This window comes from Gopherus flavomarginatus, chromosome 2, assembly GCF_025201925.1.
Source record: "Gopherus flavomarginatus isolate rGopFla2 chromosome 2, rGopFla2.mat.asm, whole genome shotgun sequence".
Classification (NCBI taxonomy): Eukaryota; Metazoa; Chordata; order Testudines; family Testudinidae; genus Gopherus; species Gopherus flavomarginatus.
Window position 1 is genome coordinate 22,089,387 of NC_066618.1, and position 21,250 is coordinate 22,110,636.

Genomic DNA, 21,250 nt, shown 5'->3' on the forward strand with positions numbered 1-21,250 from the left:
CCCAAGCCCTTTCAAATCACCAGGCCCCAGAGCAGCTGCCCCTTTTGCCCCTACCCCCAACCACCATCAGCAGCCCTGCAGGCACGGTGCTTAAAGCACTGCCATGGCAGCATTTTAATATCGGCTGTGTACTTGCCCCTACGGGCAGCCACTTTTTTACCTGTATGCCATACCAGCCTGTACCAGTTTACTTTCACCTCTGTTACTCCTACACCTCCATTCAGACACTCTTGTAAACTATGACAAACTAAATTGCTCCATATTATTGCCTCATTTAAGCACAGTGCACAGTTGTAAAGAAAACTGATTTCCACAACTTCTAATTACCAAAACATTAGCTACCTGAGTCTCCTCCAGATGAGCAGATTAGCATAGATTTTGTATGCTGTCAGTTTTGACCTTCACTCTAGCAAAAACTTGTCAAAATGCCAAAAGTAATTATCTGGCTGTTTAGGAAGGAGTAATGGGGTGCGTCTACCCACTAGTTCTTGTTACTGATCAAAAATGTCTATAAAGCTTTGCCAAGAGGCACCCTCTAGATTTTGGAATAAACATTTTTCTTTCGTCCATTTCTCTTTCTTAGCAGACTATTAAATATTAGCTAAATGATCACCAGCCAAGAAATCCCACCACAGTTCTGGGGGATGGACTAGATGACCCACTAAATGGCCCAAATTATTCTGTGATTGCTGTCACACTGTTTCTGTAACAGAAACAAACAAGTCACCATAAGTGCAAGTAAATTTTATTATTCTTTACAATTCTAGACTGCCCTCCATCCAAGAATCTCAAAGTACTTTACAAACTTCTATTATTTTCCTTGCAACAACCCTGTATGATATTAATATCCCTATTTTACAAATGGGAAAGACGAGCACAGAAAAATTAAGTAACTTGCTTGAATATAGTGAATCTGTAGCTGAGTTGGAACAATAATCCATGTCTTCTGACTTCTAGCCACTACAAGGCTTAAATATATGCCCCCAAACAGAAAATATTTTCCAAAGAACACAGATTTGGTGTGCAACTTAAAGAACAAATAACTATCTAAGAGATTAAGTTGTTGGCAGGTTACTACCATGTCCTTTAATCTCTGCATTCTACAAACAATTGTTTGTCAGACTGCTGGAAAATGGAAAAAATTATCTCCAAGTAAATCATTCTCAGTGGCCTATAACCCTTACTGAGGCTTATCCTACATGTTAGACCAGATAACTGAGATATCAGAGGGGTAGCCGTGTCAGTCTGGATCTGTAAAAAGCAACAAAGAGTCTGGTGGCACCTTAAAGACTATCAGATACATTGGAGCATACGCTTTCGTGGGTGAATGCCCACTTCGTCAGATGCATGTAATAACTAAAAGTTCATAAATCTCAGGAAAAAATTTCCTACACTAAAGACAGTGTGCAGAAAAACAATTCATGATCACCTGCTTTGTATTCCCTATAAGGGTTGCAGACTATTAGGTAGCAGCATCAGTGGAAGCTGTGGTCAGTCCATATGAGAGCTGATACTCCAGTGAGAAATGCTAAAAATGAAGGCAAAACTAAAAACATATGGTCAAAATATCCATCAGGAATACCCATACAACTGCATTCGCTGAGGCAGAATATGGCCAACATACTTTCTTTTATATCTGTCAAAACTCTGCAAAAGCTCTCAAATAATTCCCCTACATTACTATCATGGGCCTGGCATTTTCTCTTTTTGAACTTGCACTCCTACAGAACATCACGGTGTGATCTCTCCAGTCATAGGTGATGCACGGGGGGACAGGTGAGGTCAAGTGCTCCCCACCCATTACCGTTTGGTCTGCCAGGAGGGAAGGAGAGGGGCTCTATCCTCCTCCCACTGCTCCTGCCCCAGCATGCTCAACCCCTGTCCCTGGCAGCTGGGCCTGGGCAGGGAGCAGAAGGGGCGGGACCAGCCACTTTTCACACCAACTGCTCTGGGCCTCTGCTCTGTGCAGTGTGGTGGCTGCCTGAGAGAGAGCCTGGCTGGAGAGGTAGTGGCCTGCCCTGCCTCCTCTGCTCCCCGCCTGGCTGTCAGGGACAGGGGCCAAGCAAGCTGGAAATTACTGGGATGGACGAAGGGCTCTGGCTCTCTCAGCTCCTGTTCCCGGCAGCCAGGCCCGGACAGGGAGCACGGGGGTGGGCCACCATCTCCCCAGCCAGGCTCTCTCTCAGGCAGCTGTCACGCTGCCAAGAGCAGCAACCCATAGCGGCCAGCTTCAGCCATGTGAGAAGCAGCTCCCTCCTACTCCCCACCCGGGCCCAGCTGCCAGGAAGAGCAGCCGAACGTGGGCACAGTGGGAGAAGGACAGAGCCCCTGCCCCACCCGCAGGTAGCTCAGTGGAGCTGGGAGAGTGAGGCAGTGCCGGACTGCGCAGAGGTCAGAGAAGTTGCTGGGCAGAGGAGACATGTGGGGCAGTCACATGTCCTCACCTTTAGATTGTGCCTCCCCTCAGTATCAAGAGGCATGAGTCATCTGTGCATGGTTGTGTGGGAACTTGCAACCGAGACTGTCCACTATTGAGCTGTGTGCCCTGACAGTAGGCTGCGGATAGTATGGATTTTGTGGGAGAGGCACCAGTTGCATAACTTTAGTGCTTCTGCACAGAGGGCAACCTGGCTCCTTCCTGACGATTTATGTAATACTACATGCTATGTTATCTGTTAGGATTCTCGTGTGTTTTCCTTTGATCAGCTGGAAGAAATGGGTGCAGGAATTCCTGACTGCCCTGAGCTCGAGGAGGTTGACATGGAGAGACGTCTCTGTGGACGATCACTTACATTGTATCATAAGGTCATTTAGATGCGTGCCCCATCCTTTCAGTGATGCATCGGTGATAAGTATTGACAGGGAAGTTTGCAAAAAGGGGATCCCTTTGCAAACATCTGCTGGATTTTTCCATTATTCCAGGGAGTTCCTGATCTTAGTGGGCAGAGACAGTGATTTGTCTAGTCTGTCTGTTTGGTCTATAGACCGAGCTGAACCACATCTAGAGGCACTGCATGTGAAACCTGGCATGAAGTACTGCGGCTGTGCCAGCTGCATATATCCCAAGAGTTGGCAGAAGTGTCTGGCTGATATTTGAGGGTGGGTTTGTACTATGTCTGCGAGCATGAGCAGGGAGAAGAACCATGCTGCGGTAGGAGAGCTTTGGCCTGTAACGGGTTGAGGTTGGCCCCCATGAATTCCTGGCCCTGTGCTGGGATAAGGGTTGATTTCTGGGCATTGATCTGTAGGCTCAGTTCTGTGAACCAGTCTGTAATGGATTTGGTTACCTGGTGAGCCTTATTGAAGGAATGGGCTCTGAGGAGGCAATTGTCCAGGCTGGGATAGGTCATGACCCCTGGGGGTGAAGATGAGCAGCCACTACTGACAGGACTTTGGAGAATATCCTTGCAGCCAATGATAGCCTGAAGGGGAGTACTCTATACTGGTAGTGGTCTTGTCCCAGAGTAAGTCTGAGGTATTTTCTCTGGGACTGTAGGATTATGGAAATACATGTCCTGAAGGTGGAGGGCCAATAACCAGTCTCCCTGTTCCAATGCTGGAATGATCATTGCCAGAGTGACCATCTTTAATTCTTTAGCTTTGACAAACTTGTTGAGTGCTCCCTTCCTCTTGGGTATTAGGAAATAGCAAGAACACAAACCTTTGCATCATAGATGTTGAGGAACTGGTTCTATGGCTCCTAATTGGAGGAGGCGATCTCTTTCTTGTCATAGTAAACTCTTGTGAGAAGGGTCGCTGAAGAGGATGGGGAAGGGTGTTGTGGGGAGGGAGGTGACGTGGACGGAATACCTGGTGTGAACCATTTCCAAGACAGTCTAATGTTATATGTTCCCAGGAGCTGCAGAACATGGACTAACACATCAAAATTGATGTTTGGAGGTGGACAATTGTGACATGGAGGGTTGTGAACCTGATGATTTGCACCTAGAGAACTTAGATTTCTTTCTTTTGAAGTTGATAGGGAAACCCCCCCCCCGACCCCACCTTACCCAAGGCCCCAGGCTTTTTTCTGAGAATAAAGTAAGAGTAGGCCCTTAGCTAGAAGCAAGAGTTTTAACTCCTGCTAAACTTGTTTTTCTGTACAAAGGGCACGCTGAGGCAAAAAAATGTGGTCAGGGCCCCAAAAAGAGGAACTAGAATTGGATGAAGGGGAACCAGAAAATCTGTTAAGTTATAACAGCTTTTAGTTTATTATGGTTTATTAAGTTGCTTGTGTGGGCGTAAAATATAACTCATGATCATTTGACCAAAGGTACACCAATAGGTATTTTTGGACCCAAGTTCCTCAAAATTTGCTTCAGAACACAGCTGCTGAAACCGCAAGTAGGTGGAAACCAGGTGTCAAAGTCCTGACAATTACAAAAACCCGTAAAAAGGGGAAGTAACAAAGAGCAGGCTTGCAAATTAGCTCATAACCGGTATATTAATAGTAGTTGTTTTTTAACAGATGGTTAAAAGATGTCATTTTAATAACCAAATATGGTATCCTCGGATGTATAAGTTCATATGGTAATGTGCGGTCTCTGGCTTTATAAACCCAGGTATCACTGCTGTAGAGCAGAGCGACTTACCTCTTGCTAGAGGACCTGTCGTCTCTCCATGCATATGCATGTATTCTCTGATTAATCAGTAAAGGAGCCTCAGGCTGTCTGATCAACTCAACTGGGTGGTGGTCATTTTTCCACGACAAAGTTCGTAAAAGCATTTAGTCAGGATCGAGAGGTACGTGATTTTTATTATGGCTGTGGACTAAATTTTCTCTTTTGTCCAGGCATATAGATCTCTAATGAGCAGAGAGTGGCCCTGGAATCTTTGGGAGTATGGAGGGACAGGTCAGTCTTCTCTGAAAACAGCTTAGTGCCTTCAAAGGGAAGGTCTTCAACAATTATCTGCACTTCTTTAGGGAGCCTGGAAAGGTGTAACTGTTATGCATCTCGCATAGCTACCACTGTGGAGATGGACTGGGATGCTGTATCGGCTGCATTAAGGGCTGACTAGAACATTGTTTTGGCTACTAGCTGTCCTTCCTGGATGATAGCTCAGAACTGGTCGCACGGACCCTGGGAGCTGATCAGTAAAGCTGCTGAGTTTTGAATGTCTGACAAAGTCATACTTCACCGTTAAGGCTTAATAATTTGGTATTTGAAACTACAGTGTGGCCAAGAAGTAGGCTTTCCTCCTGTACAGGTCCAAGCATTTCCAGTCCCTGTCATAGAAAGTGGATCTCATTTGGTGCTGGGGCCCCCAGGAATTTACCACGTCTATGACGACAGAGTTGGATGGGGTGGGAAAGAAAATTCGTTTCCCTAGCTAGGACATGATACTTATCAGCCCACTTACAAGCAGCCGTCACCGGAGCTGGTGTCTGCCATAAAATTTTTACATGGTCCAGGAGAGCATCATTGATGGGGAGAGCTATTCTGGAGGACGAGGAAGAGTGCAGGATGTCAAGGAGTTTGTGATGAGCATCCTAGACTTCCTCCACGGGTATCTGCAGTGGTGTCGGCAACTCTTTTTGCCAAGTCCTGGAAAAGCTGAAAGTCACCAGCTAGGAATGGTGGTGGGTGCATGATTACTTCATCTGGTGAAGAGGAAGAGATGTTTGTCCTTCGAGTGACCTCTTCTTCAAGCCTGCCCTCCTGTCCCCCCCCCCCCCCAATCTCTTCTGGAGGTTCTGGATGCCGCAGCTGAGGGATAATGTCTTGGGGGCTAAGAGGTGAGGCTGGAAGCCCAAGAAGTGTGGAGGCAATATGTTGCCCACAGATCCCACTATGGCCACTGGGGCAGTGGAATAGAGCTCAGTCGTGGCACCCAAAGCTGGCCATACTGTGCGGAGGGTGGGGTGGGGCCAACTGAGGGTAAACCCAAGGAGCCTCTTGATAGCAAGTACCATAGGAAGCATGGAGGGAGTAGTGGGAAACAATCTCCTCAGGCTCACTGTCTGATTTTCCACTAGAAAGAGGAGGAGCATGGCAGGGTACCAGAGAAGTCTACCGCACTTAGAAAGGACTCAGTACCAAAGTCCCCAGTGCTAAGATGAAGAGACTCTAGTATATCAGATACTCTGGGGCCTCTTGAGTCCCAGAATTCCAGCAGTGCTAACTGACTGGGTGCCACTGGTAGTACAGAGGGAATTGCGGATCTCACATGCACACATTGCTCCAGTGCTGAACGGGGCACTGATGACATAAGAATGGCTATACCTGGTTAGACCAAACGTCCATCTAGCCCAGTATCCTTTCTTCCAACAGTGGCCAATGCCAGGTGCCCCAGAGGGAATGAACAGAACAGGTAATCATCAAGGCATCCATCCCCTGTTGCCCGTTTCCAGCTTCTAGTAAACAGAGGCTAGGGACACCATCCCTGCCCATCATGATGGAACTATCCTCCATGAACTACCTAGTTCTTTTTTGAAACCTGTTGTAGTTTGGCCTTCACAATATCCTCTGGCAAGTAAACCTGTGGATTGTGTGGAAAAAATATTTCCTTTTTTTGTTTTGTTTTAAACCTGCTGCCTATTAATTTTATTTGGTGACCCCTAGTTCTTGTGTTATGAGAAGGAGTGAATAACACTTCCTTATTTACTTTCTCCACTCCCAGTCATGATTTTATAGACTTCTATCATATCCCACCTTTAATCATCTTTTTCCAAGCTGAAAACTCCCCGTCTTATTAATTTCTCCTAATCAGTTATGTTGCCCTTTTCTGAACCTTTCCCATTTCCAATATATCTCTACTGAGATGGGGCGACCACATCTGCATGCAGTATTCAAGATGTGGGCTTATCATGGATTTATACAGAGGCAATATGATATTTTCGGTTGTGTTATCTATTCCTTTCTCAATAATTCCTAACAATCCGTTTGCTTTTTTTTGACTGCCACTGCATATTGAGTGGATGTTTTCAGAGAACTATCTACCATAACTCCAACGCAGGGCCAGCTTTAAGAAGTGTGGGACCCGATTCGAATAGTTTCAGCGGGGCCCAGGCAGGGATGACGCACCCGGCAGTGGTCCCGGTCTTCAGTGGCACTTCGACAGCGGGTCCTTCACTCGCTTCAAGTCTTCGGCACTGAAGGATCTGTCACTGAAGACCCGAAGCGCCGCTGGGTGAGTAAAAATTAAAAAGGTGTCTAAGTTAGGAGATTTTCTTTAGGACGCAAGGCCCTCTCAGGCACGGGGCCCTCTTAGGCTCAGGGCCCAATTCGGGGGAATCAGTCTAAAGCCGTCCCTGACTCCAAGATCTCTTTCTTGAGTGGTAACAGTTAATTTAGACCCCATCATTTTATAAGTATAGTTGGGACTATGTTTTCCAATGTGCATTACTTTGTATTTACCAACATTGAATTTAATTTGCCATTTTGTGGCCCAGTCACCCAGTTTTGAGAGACCCTTTTGTAGCTCTTTGCAGTTAAGTCCCATGCAGTTAAGTCCCAAGCAGACTATCTTAAGTAGTTTTATATCACCTGCAAATTTTGCCACCTCACTGTTTACCCTTTTTTCCAGTTCATTTATGAATGTGCTGAATAGGACTGGTCCCAGTACAAACCCCTTGCGGACACCACTCTTTACCACTTTCCATTCTGAAAACTGATCATTTACTCCTACCCTCTGTTTCCTACCTTTTAACTACTGGTAGTTACCAATCCATGGATCCCCCTTGTCCACATGCTTGTTGACCCCGTCAAAGAATTCTAGTAGATTGAGGCATGATTTCCCTTTATAAAAACCATGTTGACTCTTCCCCAGCAAATTATGTTCATCTATGTGTCTGACCATTTTCTTCTTTACTATTGTTTCAACCAGTTTGCCTGGTAATTAAATCAGGCTTATTGGCCTGTAATTGCCAGGATCACCTCTGGAGCCCTTTAAAAATATTTGGCAGCATATTAGCTATCCTCCAGCCATTTAGTACAGAAAGCTGACTTAAATGATAGGTTACAAACTACAGCTAGTAGTTAGTAGTGCTGCAATTTCATATTTGAGTTCCTTCAGAACTCTTGGATGAATACCATCTGGTCCTGGTGACTTATTACTGTTTAGTTTATCATTTTGTTCCAAAACCTCCTCTAACATCTCAATCTGGGACAGTTCCTCAGATTTGTCATCTAAAAAGAATGGCTGAGGTTTGGGAATTTCACTCACATCCTTAGCCATGAAGATCGATGCAAAGAAATCACTCAGTTTCTCCCCAATGGCCTTATCGTCCTTGACTGCTCCTTTAGCATCTCAGTCATCCAATGGCCCCACTGGTTGTTTAGCAGACATTCTGCTTCCGATGTACTTACAGGTTTTTTTTTTTTTACTGTTGCTTTTTGAGTCTCTGGCTAGCTGTTCTTCAAATTCTTTTTTTTTTTGCCTTCCTAATTATATTTTTACACTTCATTTGCCAGATTTTATGCTCCTTTCTGTTTTCCTCACTAAGATTTAACTTAACTTTTTAAAGGATGCCTTTTTGTCTCTCACTGCTTCTTGAGCCCAGATGACAGTACTGAAGCTACAATGAGTATTGGTAGCACCTTCTTACTGGAGTGCTCTCCACTCCCATCTTTGCCCATTGGCTTGGTGCCTGTGCCCATCAGGTCCTTAGGCACATCAATGGTACCTGCTGCATCAGATCTTTATGAGCCATGGGAACCGGACTTGAAGCATCTCGGTGATGACAGTACTGAAGATACCGAGTGTGCCAGAGATCTTCTGTGGCTAGCTCGGGGCTCACACTTTGGACTCATCACTCTCTTTTTTGATGACTTACGAGAGGGGTTCTCTGCTGATTTATTTTGCCCATGGTCTTTGGATGTTGAGGGATGTGCGGAAGACTCATGTCTTCTGGGTGACTCCTAGTGAGGATCCAGGGAAGGCTGTAGAGCTGCCTCCATGAAGATGATCTTCTGTCTCAACTCCCTGTCCTTTTGAGACCTAGGTCTAAGCACAGAGCACACTTCTTTGGAATATGATGCAACCTATGCAACCAGAGTGTTTGGCTGCTACAGGGATGGTGTTTTTGTAGGAAAGGCACTTCTTGAAGCCTGATGAACTGAGATACTCCTTGGGGGGGCAGGAATCCCCGACAAAAAGGGGGAAAATAAAGGGTTGGGTTTTTAAAAAGAGAAATAAAAGAAGAAAGAGGCTACAACTACAACTGAAGAGACTAAGTAATAAAAATGTTAAAGCTAAGTATTGCAAACAGACTGCTAATGGCTCCGGAACTGACGGGGGCTTAGGTCACGTGCACTGGTTAGCCTCATGGCGGGGTATGGAGAGGGATAGCACATGTGTGGACCTAATGGATACTGCTACAGAAATTCTCCAATCAGCAGCAAAGGGACACAAGCTCACCTACAATGGAGAATCCACAGAGATACTACTCAAAGAACCACTAGCCCCTTCCTTCAAAGCCCTTGTGTGCGTCACCTCCCTAAGACATCATACATGTTCCACCAATACAGGAAGCAAGAGAACAAACATTTTGACCACATTCAGTTCATCTGCCCTTACACATTATCATCAAGCCTGGAAAGTGCATTTTCATACTATTATTTTTTCTCAAGAAAAGAGGCTGATGGTCTGATTCTAACACGTCAGTGTAAGTGATTTTTTTGTTTTCTCTTGTACTCTAAATAACAGGGCCATTTTTCATGAAGCTATGCAGTAGCAATGCTGCCACTAAGGGTTTTTATTATTTGGTGGATATGGAGGCTGTTTTTTATGAAGACAAGATTACAAATCACACATTTTTTATATTGTAAAGACAGGGTCTTTGGTTATCCCTAGGTAAAGAAGATTTTCTCCTTGTAACAGCTGAAGTAATCTATCTTTATGCTCCACAAAGTGCTTAGTACTTGTTTTTATGTACAGTCTAAAATTATTATTTTTTGTTTTCCATGTTCCAACCTCTGAAGATCTATAATCAATCTGCCCGGTGAGTGGAAAAACTGTACTTTGCTTTCCTAACAAAAATCAGCATACAATGCTATCACCTCTGAGTTTAGTAGTTTTTTGTTTTTTAATTCCTCTTTATTTATAGAGCTCCAAAAGACAGGTTGATTGTTCAGTAGGTAAGGCACATGAATTTGAGACTATCGCTCCCTTTTTTAGATACAAGTTTCATTGTTAAATGTCTTTTTTCTTATTATATTTCTTATTCTATCTCCTTTTAATCTATCTTTCCACATTACCTTGTTTAAGCGTACACAATACTTTAATGCACATTGTGCCATTTGGATCAGATCTCTAATGTACTGCATAATAAATGTAAAGAAATCTATGAAGGCAACATTCAAGTTATAGAGTTAAAATAAAAGGTGTCAGGAAATGCAAATATTAATGGCCCAACATCAAGGTTAACTCAGCCATGCTGCACATGTGTAGTACTTTATGTTCCTGTTTTTCTGGGAAAATTGTTTATTAGATGCCTCTTTATAAGATACACACCATGAAACACAGTAGCAGCAGCTTGGCAGAGTTAACATGATGTGCCATATTAAGACAGAAGCTTCTGGAAAACTATAGCTTAGTTTGCAAAATCTTTGGGACTTTTTGTCCTGTGTTCATACTAAAGTGACCGAATAGCAAGTGTGAAAAATTGGGACGGGGGTGGGGGATAATAGGTGCCTATATAAGAAAAAGACCTGAATATCAGGACTGTCCCTATAAAATCGGGACATCTGGTCAACCTAGTTCTTACTATACCTAGCATACAGGATCCCTGATCCTTGAGTGGGGCCAGAAGCACTACCACAATATGAAGACAAATATGTTTCAATCACTGTGATGGGGTGTTCACCCCACACAAGTTCTGGAAGAGTTAGAAGATAAAGCAGGCCAATTAACTGCCCAAACTGCACCTGGAGGAGGAGCTAAGGAGCAGAGAATTGATTGGAACAGGCTCAGCTGGGCAGGAAGAGGTGGGACCTATAAGCCAGGAAGTTGGCAACTGAAGAGGCAGGAAGGAAGCAGTCCTCAGACACTCCATGTGAGAAGGGAGGTGTGTCTAGTGCTAGAGGCAATTAGCCTACAGTCACTCCCTGGGAGAAGGGAGTGGGGCATGCCAAGCCCAGAAAAGGGGGAGAGCCAGGAAGGTAGGCAAGGGTCGGGGCAAAAAGCAGCAAGTATGGGGTAAGTCAAACATCGGCTGTTGATGACAGGGTCCCTGAGCTGGGACCCTGAGTAGAGGGCAGGCCCAGATCCCCCTACTAGCCACTGACTAAATGGCACCAGTGGGGTAGTGAGCAGAAGACTATCTGAGGACTTTGAAACCCCAGAAGTGGGGAACATGTCTTGTGACCTAGCTGGAAGACTGAGTCATGAAGTGGAAGCTGCAGTTCATGAAGTGAGAGGGGTCTTCAGAGCGAGATGACAACGGGAGAGACACCGCAAGGAGAAGACGTGACAGCTGGCTGCAGCTAATCCCCCAGGACTGCCAGGAGGAGGGGCCATTAGCAGTGAGTGAACCCCATGACAATCACCCATTTACAATCACACACATGAAAACTGGTTAAGCAACAACCAGGCTCCAGAAGCCCACTTCCCTACCAATTGCTTGGTGAAGTTAAACAGGGAGAATTGATATTGTGATGCCACATGGGACGTCTGAACAAGGCCAAATTAGGCTTTGCTAAAAAAAAACAGATGTCTCCTGAGCATCCTCAAAAGTAATTATTACAATCCTTTAGAACTTCAGAATGAAACCAAATTTTAAAAATAGTTTTGGACATTTTCAGCAATTGACATCAGTGAAGCTACACCAACTTACACCAGCTGAGGATCAGCCTTTTACATTTCAAATGTCAGTTGTTGCATCAGTGCAAGAAAAAAATGTGGCATTAATTCTTTTAACATGTGAAATGTGTACTTTTTTCCCCCCATCTTCACAAGGTCAAAAATGGCTTGAGGGATTTTGATCAAACTTGTCAGAAAATATCACCTTTGCATTTAGAACAAGCCTGGACAATTTTACCTCACGTTATCACTTAGATTCAAGCCTGCAAAGAACAGCATTGACTTTACTGGGACTACTCATAGCGTATAAAATTAAGCCCATGCATGAGTCTTTGCAGGATCAAGGCCTTTGTGAATATTCATCACTAAAAGGAAAGTTCTTTATATCTAAGAACAGTGCTTGCACCTGTGAGGAGGTGCTGAATGCCCTGACCCCCCGATTCCCAAAGTACACAGATGATGGTCCATAAGTTTATGGGTTTTGGTTTCTCTTCCAACATTAGAGCAAATAATATGCAATACATAGGGTAAGTGAATTTTTAAAAATTAGAATTTACCAGATATGACTCTCATAACTGCTTTGGCTTGTTCTACTAAATGACTGATTATTTAAATAATTAAAAGCAATTTTTAAATATTAATGACAATAGTAGGAAATCTTTCTGCACCACTTGGTTGAGAACTAATGAAGTCCTTAAAACAATTATACTTTGGTTATAAATTCTTCTGTTCTAAACTGATTTAAGGTTAGGAACATCTCATAGCTTTCCAGTCCATAGATAAATAGTTCTCAACCAGGGATATGTGTGTTCCTGGCGGTACTTAGAGGTCTTGCAGAGGGTACATCAACTCATCTAGATATTTGCCTAGTTTTACAACAGGCTACATAAAAACCACTAGCAAAGTCTGTACAAACTAAAATTTCATACAGACTTATTTATACTATTCTGTATGCTACATATGGAAATGTAAGCACAATATTTATATTCAAATTGATTTTATAATTATCCGGTAAAAATAAGAATGTAAGCAATTTTTAGTAACAGTGTGCTGTGACACTTTTGCATTTTTGTCTGATTTTTGTCAGCAGGTAATTTTTAAGTGAGGTGAAACTTAGGGGTACACACAAGAAATCAGACTCCTGAAAGGGATACAATAGTCCGGAAAGGTTGAACTACTGCTACAGATATTATAGCACTCAGTACTGTTATACAGCTGATCATGGCAACTGGTTTCCAAGCTTCTGACAAGGTGGCAATCAGTTCACTACAAAATTGAATTTCAAATAACCAAGAGAACAGGCATACTCTTTGTCATGTTCTTCCACAACAGGCAATCTCCATCTGATCACATGAGCTACAAGACCCAAAAGAGAGGAGTTTCATCTAAAAAACAGAAATACTGCCAAAAAAAATTAGTCTTTAAACTTGTGGAGGCAAGAGAAGGAAAGAACCCGCACAGATGGGTGTAGACAGCTGCCAAGATCATGCAAAAACCAGAGGGAGAAATCAAGAAGACAAGTAGGACTGGCTAGAGCCCATCTGATAAGATGAAAGACTTCATGGAGAATAATCTTCCTCATAGACTGCTTCTCATTATATATGACTTGTATCTCCTCCAGAGACACTCACCACAAAAAAGGAGAAATATATTACCATTACCCAAAGAATTCAACAACCAATATTAGTAACATTTTCACAGCTTCAGAAATGGAAGCAATGGATTGGATAATTAATTCCTGGATTACAGTGAGTTCAAAGAAATGTATCATGGAAGAACCTTTAATAGATTACCAAAAAATGGTCTCTAAAAAATGTATCGCACAAAGTTCAGATAGTATTTAGTCAAGAGCTGATATAATCTGTGGGATAAAGGCAGAGTTCTCTGGATGCATCAGAATAAGTGAGATTTCAAGTAAATCATTAGCCTGTTCTCATTCAAATCCCTCCTTGAGATTATGCTGCAGCATAGAAGAAGTGAGTAGATAATAGCCATTAGCATTTTAAAATATGTTTTTAATTGAGCAATCCCTATAAGCACAGATCTAAACTGAATAACTACATAATCATCCCTTGTTCTCCCTACTCTTTCACTCTCAACTCGACATGCCACATATAAGATGGTAAGATCTCCTGAGCAGGAAATGAATCTCTCATTTTTTCTGTAAGCCACCTGGGACACTTTTCATAAAAATAATAAATAACAGTAGAATTAATGCAATAATCATACTGCTGACAACAGTGAAGACAAGCACAAAACATAAGGAAAACCTATAAGCTTGGATGCAGTTTGATCTACTGAAGAGTTTAGAGAATTGGAAAGTCAGGCAGCCCTTGCTTTCCCACGGACTAATTTACTGCCTCACCTTTGGAGAGTCATTTTTTCTCTCTGCCTCTGTTTGTCAATTTGTAAATTAGGGACTTAATACTTACCCACTTTACAGCACTTAAAGAGCTATGAATGAAAAGTATTATGAATATTTACATTATGATGTAATATGTATTTATATACATTATGCAGTAATATGGAAAAAAACCTTTTTAGCCCATAAAGATGACCACATTTCATAGGTAAAATGAGTGCTGGAGAATACTGAAGCACATAAAAAATCATCTCTAATTCTTTAGGCTCTGAGAAGAGTTGCTAAAATTAAGTCAGAATGATTAAACATTTCAATTATACTGAATGTGAATAGAGACCTTTGTTGCAAATTTTTAAAAAACATTTGATCCAAACATTATAGCTATATTATTGATGAACCAGTTGTAACTCCATAATTAAGATGTCATTGAAAAATGCATTTCAAGTGGAGACTTATTCCCTAGAATTTATTTAAAAAACCCAAAATGTTATCTTCCCAGACTGCCACCTGATGAAAAGGATCCAGATTGAATTTCTGTTGAAGTTTTAAGTGATTTTGTTGAATTTGTTAAACATTAGAAGCATTATATCAAGAGTGTCTTAAATATCTGCCTAAAGTTGGACTCCAATGCAGATATTTTCGAAGTGGTTTAGGGGATTTGAATGTCTAGTCATTGTAATGGGGACGGAGTGTCTAAATCTCAAATGGCTTTGCAAAGCTCTGCCTTAAATTTTTATCTAGGCAACTAAACCAATGGATTGGTTTTTAAAACAGACTGAGGACCCAGCAGCAATCATTACACTTCAATGTGAACTTCTAGGTGCTTAGAACTTTTGGAAATCAGGCCACTGATTTAGAGCCTATGTATGGATTTAAGAGCCTAACTTTAGGTTCCTATTTTTTGAAAATTTTGACATTAAATTACCTGGCCCAGATTCTCTCATCTTGTTCTGGCCACTTTGCAGTAGTCTGGTTGAGCAAAGCATCAGAATCCAGCAGTAGCAGGCTAGCTGTGAACTCATCAGCACAAGGAAGATATCAGCTAGCATCAAGGGGAATAAGCAGCCCCTACACAAACTGCCACCTCGCACTGTGATGCAGTTGGGAACAGGCATAAATAAGCGCATCCCGTAAATTGCTTTAATTTATGCCAGTGGACAGGGGTTGGCACAAATGCCCCATGAGAATCAGGGAAACAAACTTACTCTGTAATGGTGCCCGCCCCCCCCCCCCCAACATCCTCTATTCTAAGCATATTTAGTGCAGAAGAGAATCTGAACTACCTGTCTTCTGAAATTTTCCCTGGAGCTGTAAGATTTCTCAAGTTTTAGAACATTGCGGGGAAGGGCCTTTTCCATGTTTATACATCCTAATAGTGTCTGTGGTTTAGCAAATATGATTTAATTTTTACACAGTAAAGTATTTGTAAACCTATTTGTGAATAAAATGATGCTCCATAACCCAAGGATTTAAATATGATATGTTTCTAGTCCTCATGGTGACGACATTGTGGACCAAGTGTAAACCAATGCAATGTTGACTCTGCCTGAGTCAGCGAACAGCCTAAAACAGTGAGAACTGCCTTATTCATCTGAATGTGATTAATTCTAAAACTTTTAATTCTAAAAACGATGTGTTTTGAATGTCAACATTGTTCACTGTTTTACAACTGATAATTTTAGTACGTATATTCAGCTACCATGGCAAAAGGATCTGATGCAATGTTTGCTATCAAGCACATTTGATGATAAATTGAATGTTGCCAAAGTTTTGATGTCTAGAGCTTTACGTTTTCACATCACTTGTAGATTCCAAAATCTAAGACATGAGATGCATTTTTTAAAACATAATCAATATTACAATCATTTCAATTTCTGCTGTGATATTTTAGCCAAATTATTGTTGTACAGTATATTTTATAACAGGAATATAATTGATTTGATTATTTTTGATGGAGAATAAGTTCTGCATGTATTTTTTGCAGAATAGGTAAGAATGGGAAACAATTCTTGGTCAAGAGCCTTACAGCTCACTTTCTTAAGTGATTATGCACTTCACAAAGCACAGCTATAAGGAACACTCCCAAACTTGGAAGGGCCTGCACCTCCTTGACTGCGGGGGGGCAGGTGCAGGGAAGGAGGGAGGATCATCAGAAAGAGAGCTGTAAATTTCAAATAATAATAAGAGAATCATTAAATAAGTTTAGAAGCATTTTATGAAGAATTCATTTTTCCCACATTTGCACTGGTTTTACAGCATTTCTTTAGGTCACTGTATTTTAATATTGGGAAAACACAGAACATCAAACTTGTTATATTCATATATCTTAATAATGTCTCCAGTACAGAATAAGTGAGAGAGTGAACTTTTACACAGACAGGAATAGTTTGCATATTGGATTTCACAATAGCTACACAAGCAGGGCCGCCCGGAGGGGGGCAAGTGGGGCAATTTGCCTCAGGCCCCACAGGAGCCCCCACCAGAGTTTTTCGGGGCCCCTGGAGCGGGATCCTTCACTAGCTCTGGGAGCCCTGGAAAACTCTAGTGGGGCTCAGGCTCCCGGAGCTTCTTCCACTCCGGCGGGGGGTTCTTCCACCCCGGGGCAGAAGGACACCCCGCCGCCAAATTACTGCCGAAGCGGGACCCGCTGCTGAACTGCCAGATCTTCGGCAGTAATTCGGTGGCGGGTCCCGGAGCAGAAGGATCCCCCGCGGCCGAATTACCGCCGAAGCAGGGGGGGCCACCCGCCGCCGAAGACCCCAGGTGCCCTGAATCCTCTGGGCGGCCCTGTACACAAGTAGCACAGTGCCCATAAGATAGAGCTCCTCCTTACCATAGTAGCAGGTATGTGTGTACACACACACACACACACACAATTTTCACATAAGCTAGCCAAATACTCAAATATCTAGCCCGGGGTCGGCAACCTTTCAGAAGTGGTGAGCCGAGTCTTAATTTATGCACTCTAATTTAAGGTTTCGCGTGCAGTAATACATTTGAATGTTTTTAGAAGGTCTCTTTCTATAAGTCTATAATATATAACTAAACTATTATTGTATGCAAAGTAAATAAGGTTTTTAAAATATTTAAGAAGCTTCATTTAAAATTAAATTAAAACGCAGAGCCCTCCGGACGGTGGCCAGGACCCAGGCAGTGTGAGTGCCACTGAAAATCAGCTTGCATGCCGCCTTCGGCACTGGTGCCATAGGTTGCCTACCCCTGATCTAGCCTATGTACTACCATCTAGTTTAACATCAGTTTCCCCTTACCATAATGCTTGGACTATTTACATTCAGCAGAATTGTCCTTCACTGTCCCCTCACCATCATGCTATGTTTAAACATACACAAATGATTTCATTTTGATATCTCTTTACAGTAATACCCAGATATACATGTGTGCCAGTTTCAGATCAACTCTCTTGTTACTGTAATGCTGGGACTACATATATACAGCTATTTTCACATCATCCCTTCTATTACCATAATGTTGAGTGTCCCACACCATTATATTAGCACTATATATGCACAGCTGGTTTTACAGCAGCCTCACACACTAGAGCTCTGTGCATTAAAACGTTAGAAATCACTTCTTCTCTCATACATAATAGGTCTGATGCTCTACTGCCTTTCACTTTGCGTAATCAAAGTGAGTCCAGAGGGTGTATAAAACCATATAAAATCAAAATGATGGCATTTTACATCTGTTTTGCACTCACTTCACCCAAGTATAAGACAGTGGAAGATCAGCTCCAGTATTTCAATCATAACACTCACATAAGTATGAATAAGAAATCAAAATGTGTTTTTCTAAAAATAAAATAAATGCATTAATGTGGATTGAAGGTTCTCTGGAAACCATTTGGTTTAGTATATTTAAAAAAATAGTATATTATGACAATTGTGATTTCACACTTGAAAAATATGACTTATTGAATATAGAAATGCAATAGGATATGACTTCAGGTTGCTATGTTATTTTTTTTAATTGAGTACACTTATTGAAATGCAGCACATGAAAGATGGTGTTTTAAAATCCATTCAGTTAAAGATTTCCTATATTTTTAATGCTTTGCTTTTATTGATGGAGTCCAGTAACCTTAACTCCATGGAAAAATAAATAGATACACTTCATGCTTTTATACCATTTGCACTCCTCGCAATACTTTAATGTGTACTGATACCGTATGTTCAAAAGCAAGACAGTACATTAGCCAGGATGTCTGAGACAAATATTTGCATAATATCACAGGAAGATGCTCTTGTAATAATGAAATGCTGCACTCAACATGCTTCAGGATCATATAAAATGAATATTTTAGTATCTGATGGGATCCAGTAGGATAAATGTATAAGGAAACATATGGTACTAATATGCATCTGTGTGGTCTTCATTCAGCAGCACAACAATGAATTTACTATACTAATGCAATCTTAGGAGGTCTATTCTCCTCTTGATGTTAATGTTAATGTGAGTTACAAGCTGGTATGAAAAGAATAAACCCATAGGTGACACAGTTGTAAACCTTCAATATAATTTGCAGAGAGCTAGAATATACAGGAACATGATTCCCAAATGTAATTTCTATATAAAGACCAAATAAGTAACTTATTATTACACTTACAATACTTGTGGACTACAGTGTTGTTTCATATAGAGAGAAATATTATCCTATTTATAATTATTTTCCATTAGATTTCTTCTAACCTTAAAACTGAAAAGAGGAAATAAAAGATACACAAATCTGTCTAATTTTAAGGACAATTGTGTCATATATTGTGTCAGTTACCAAGCCATTTACTTATAGAATTATCTTGCATGCTCAAAAGTGTTGCTCCTGTTAACCCCTACAACCATATTCTTTATATGTCACAGGTGTCAATTTTTCATTTTCAAAATCTAGTCTCTATTTTTCTCTGAGACTGAGACCTTTTTCACTATGCTAGGCCACGACTGCATCCCTCTGTTTAATCCAGTTCCTCTGCAAACAATGAAGTCTCAGGCAGTTTTAATTGACTCAGAGTGTTACACTTCAATTTCCCATATGTGCCACTAGCCCCTCAACTGTCTCCTTCATTAAATTTCAATCTTCCTGTGAGAATGCTCCTTCCTTTTGTTGGTGGTGGTGGTGCTGTTTTCTAAACTGAATGGTGGATGGGCATGGTTCAGGGGTGTGGGATTCTTACCTGCTGCTTTGGCAACATCTGCAGTTGTAATATTTTGGACATTTGAGTGCATTTTGAAGGTCACAGCTGGTCCCAGTATGCTACAAAAAGATTTTAAATATATGAGATTTGTAACAAAGAAATACAACATAACACTTCTTATCAAAAACAAGACTTAAAAAAAAAAGATAAGTTTAAGGAAACACTATTAAGGCATCATTTATTTCTTTTCCTTTTAGTTCATTATACACATTTGCAACATCCATGTAAACCTTTATATGTATTTTGTTTTAATGTATCATATGTCTGATATTAATTAAGCCTCATGACACCCACTATAAAGGTACTGTATTTGTTACAGAGATGGGCAAATTAAGGCACAGAAAACAAGTGATTTGCCCAAACACCACACAGAGCATCAATGGCACTCAGAATCCAGGATTAAATCAGATGTTCTTTCTGATTCTGCCATCCTTAGCTAAAAGTAGCTCATGTCAAAAGTAGCCCCATTAAAACCAATGGATGTCTGGAAAATCTGCCTTATAGTGAGAGACAAAAGAAGCTCAACAAAGAAAAGGTGAAGAGATGATTTGATCTGAGTCTACTATTACCTTCATAAGGAAAAGATTTCTGATAGTAGAGGGCTCTTTAATCTGCCAAAGGTATAGTGACATCCAACTGCTAAAAGCTGAAGCTAGACAAATTCAGACTAGAAGATGATGCAATTGTTTTAAACAATGCAAGTACTACACCACTTTTCTAGGGATCTGTTGGATTCTCCATCACTTGACATCTTTAAGTCAAGATTGGATAGCTCTAAAAATATCTGCTCTAGCTCAACTACAGTTATGAGCCTGCTGCAGTAACCATTTCATGAAACTCTATGGCCTGCAGGGCCGGCGCTTCCATTTAGGCAATCTAGGCGGTCGCCTAGGGCACCAGGATTTGGGAGGGCAGCATTTTGCGGCCCTCGGCGGCAATTGGCGGTGGGTCCTTCACTCGCCCCGGGGCCCACCGCTGAAGTGCCCCAAAGACCGGGAGCACGGAAGGACCTCCGCCTAGGGCGCCAAAAACCCTGGCACCGCTCTTGATGGCCTGTGTTACGTACAAGGTCAGACTAACTGACCACCATGGCCCTTCCTAGCCTTAAAAGTCTATGAATCTATGAGCAGCTTACAAAGCACAGTACTGATCAGCATGATAACGAATGGTAAAATCATATGCGTAGTGTTTGCCAAAACAAATACCTCAGTGCATTTTTTGAAGAAAAGTAAATCAACATCAATAGTTCCATACTCAGAAGCACCCCAATAATACCAAACGTCTGTGCATGTATGGTGAAAGGGATAAAATTAGAATGAAAACAGATTTCAGTTACTGGCTTTGTAGATTATGTGACAGACCCAAACCAGTGGGGTACAGGAGTCTGGTAGAGGGTAAATATACTGGGCACTGGATGAGTAATTTTCTGTTCCCTGAGTGACCAGACCAGGAGCTGCACTAGAGTAATCAGGAACCTGCTAGAACCAATTAAGGCAGACAGGCTGATTAGAACACCTGCAGCCAATCAAGGCAGGCTAATCAGGGCACCTGGGTTTAAAAAGGAGCTCACTCCAGTCAGGCGGGGAGTGGGGAGCCAGAGGAGAGGAAGTGCGTGTGAGGAGCTTGGAGCAAGAGGTGCAAGGAGCTGAGTGAGAGGGTTTGCTGCTGGAGGACTAAGGAGTACAAGCGTTATCATACACCAGGAGGAAGGTCCTGTGGTGAGGTTAAAGAAGGTGTTTGGAGGAGGCCATGGAGAAGTAGCCCAGGGAACTGTAGCTGTCTTGCAGCTGTTACAGGAGGCACTATAGACAGCTGCAATCTACAGGGCCCTGGGCTGGAACCCGGAGTAGAGGGCGGGCCCAGGTTCCCCCCAAACGTCCCAACTCCTGATCAGACACAGGAGGAGTTGACCCAGACTGTGGGGAAGATCACTGAGGTG

General features: G+C 42.1%; 1 protein-coding gene across 3 annotated transcripts in view; it reads right to left on the reverse strand.

The window, feature by feature from the left end:
- The window catches only part of PTPRN2 (protein tyrosine phosphatase receptor type N2), a 1,080,816-nt gene that overhangs the window by 550,500 nt on the left and 509,066 nt on the right, over positions 1-21,250 (reverse strand). For all 3 annotated transcript variants that reach the window (XM_050942222.1, XM_050942220.1, XM_050942221.1), the window contains one exon: positions 19,291-19,370. In XM_050942222.1, the coding sequence (XP_050798179.1) occupies positions 19,291-19,370 (80 nt within the window). The remainder of the gene's footprint in view (positions 1-19,290; positions 19,371-21,250) is intronic.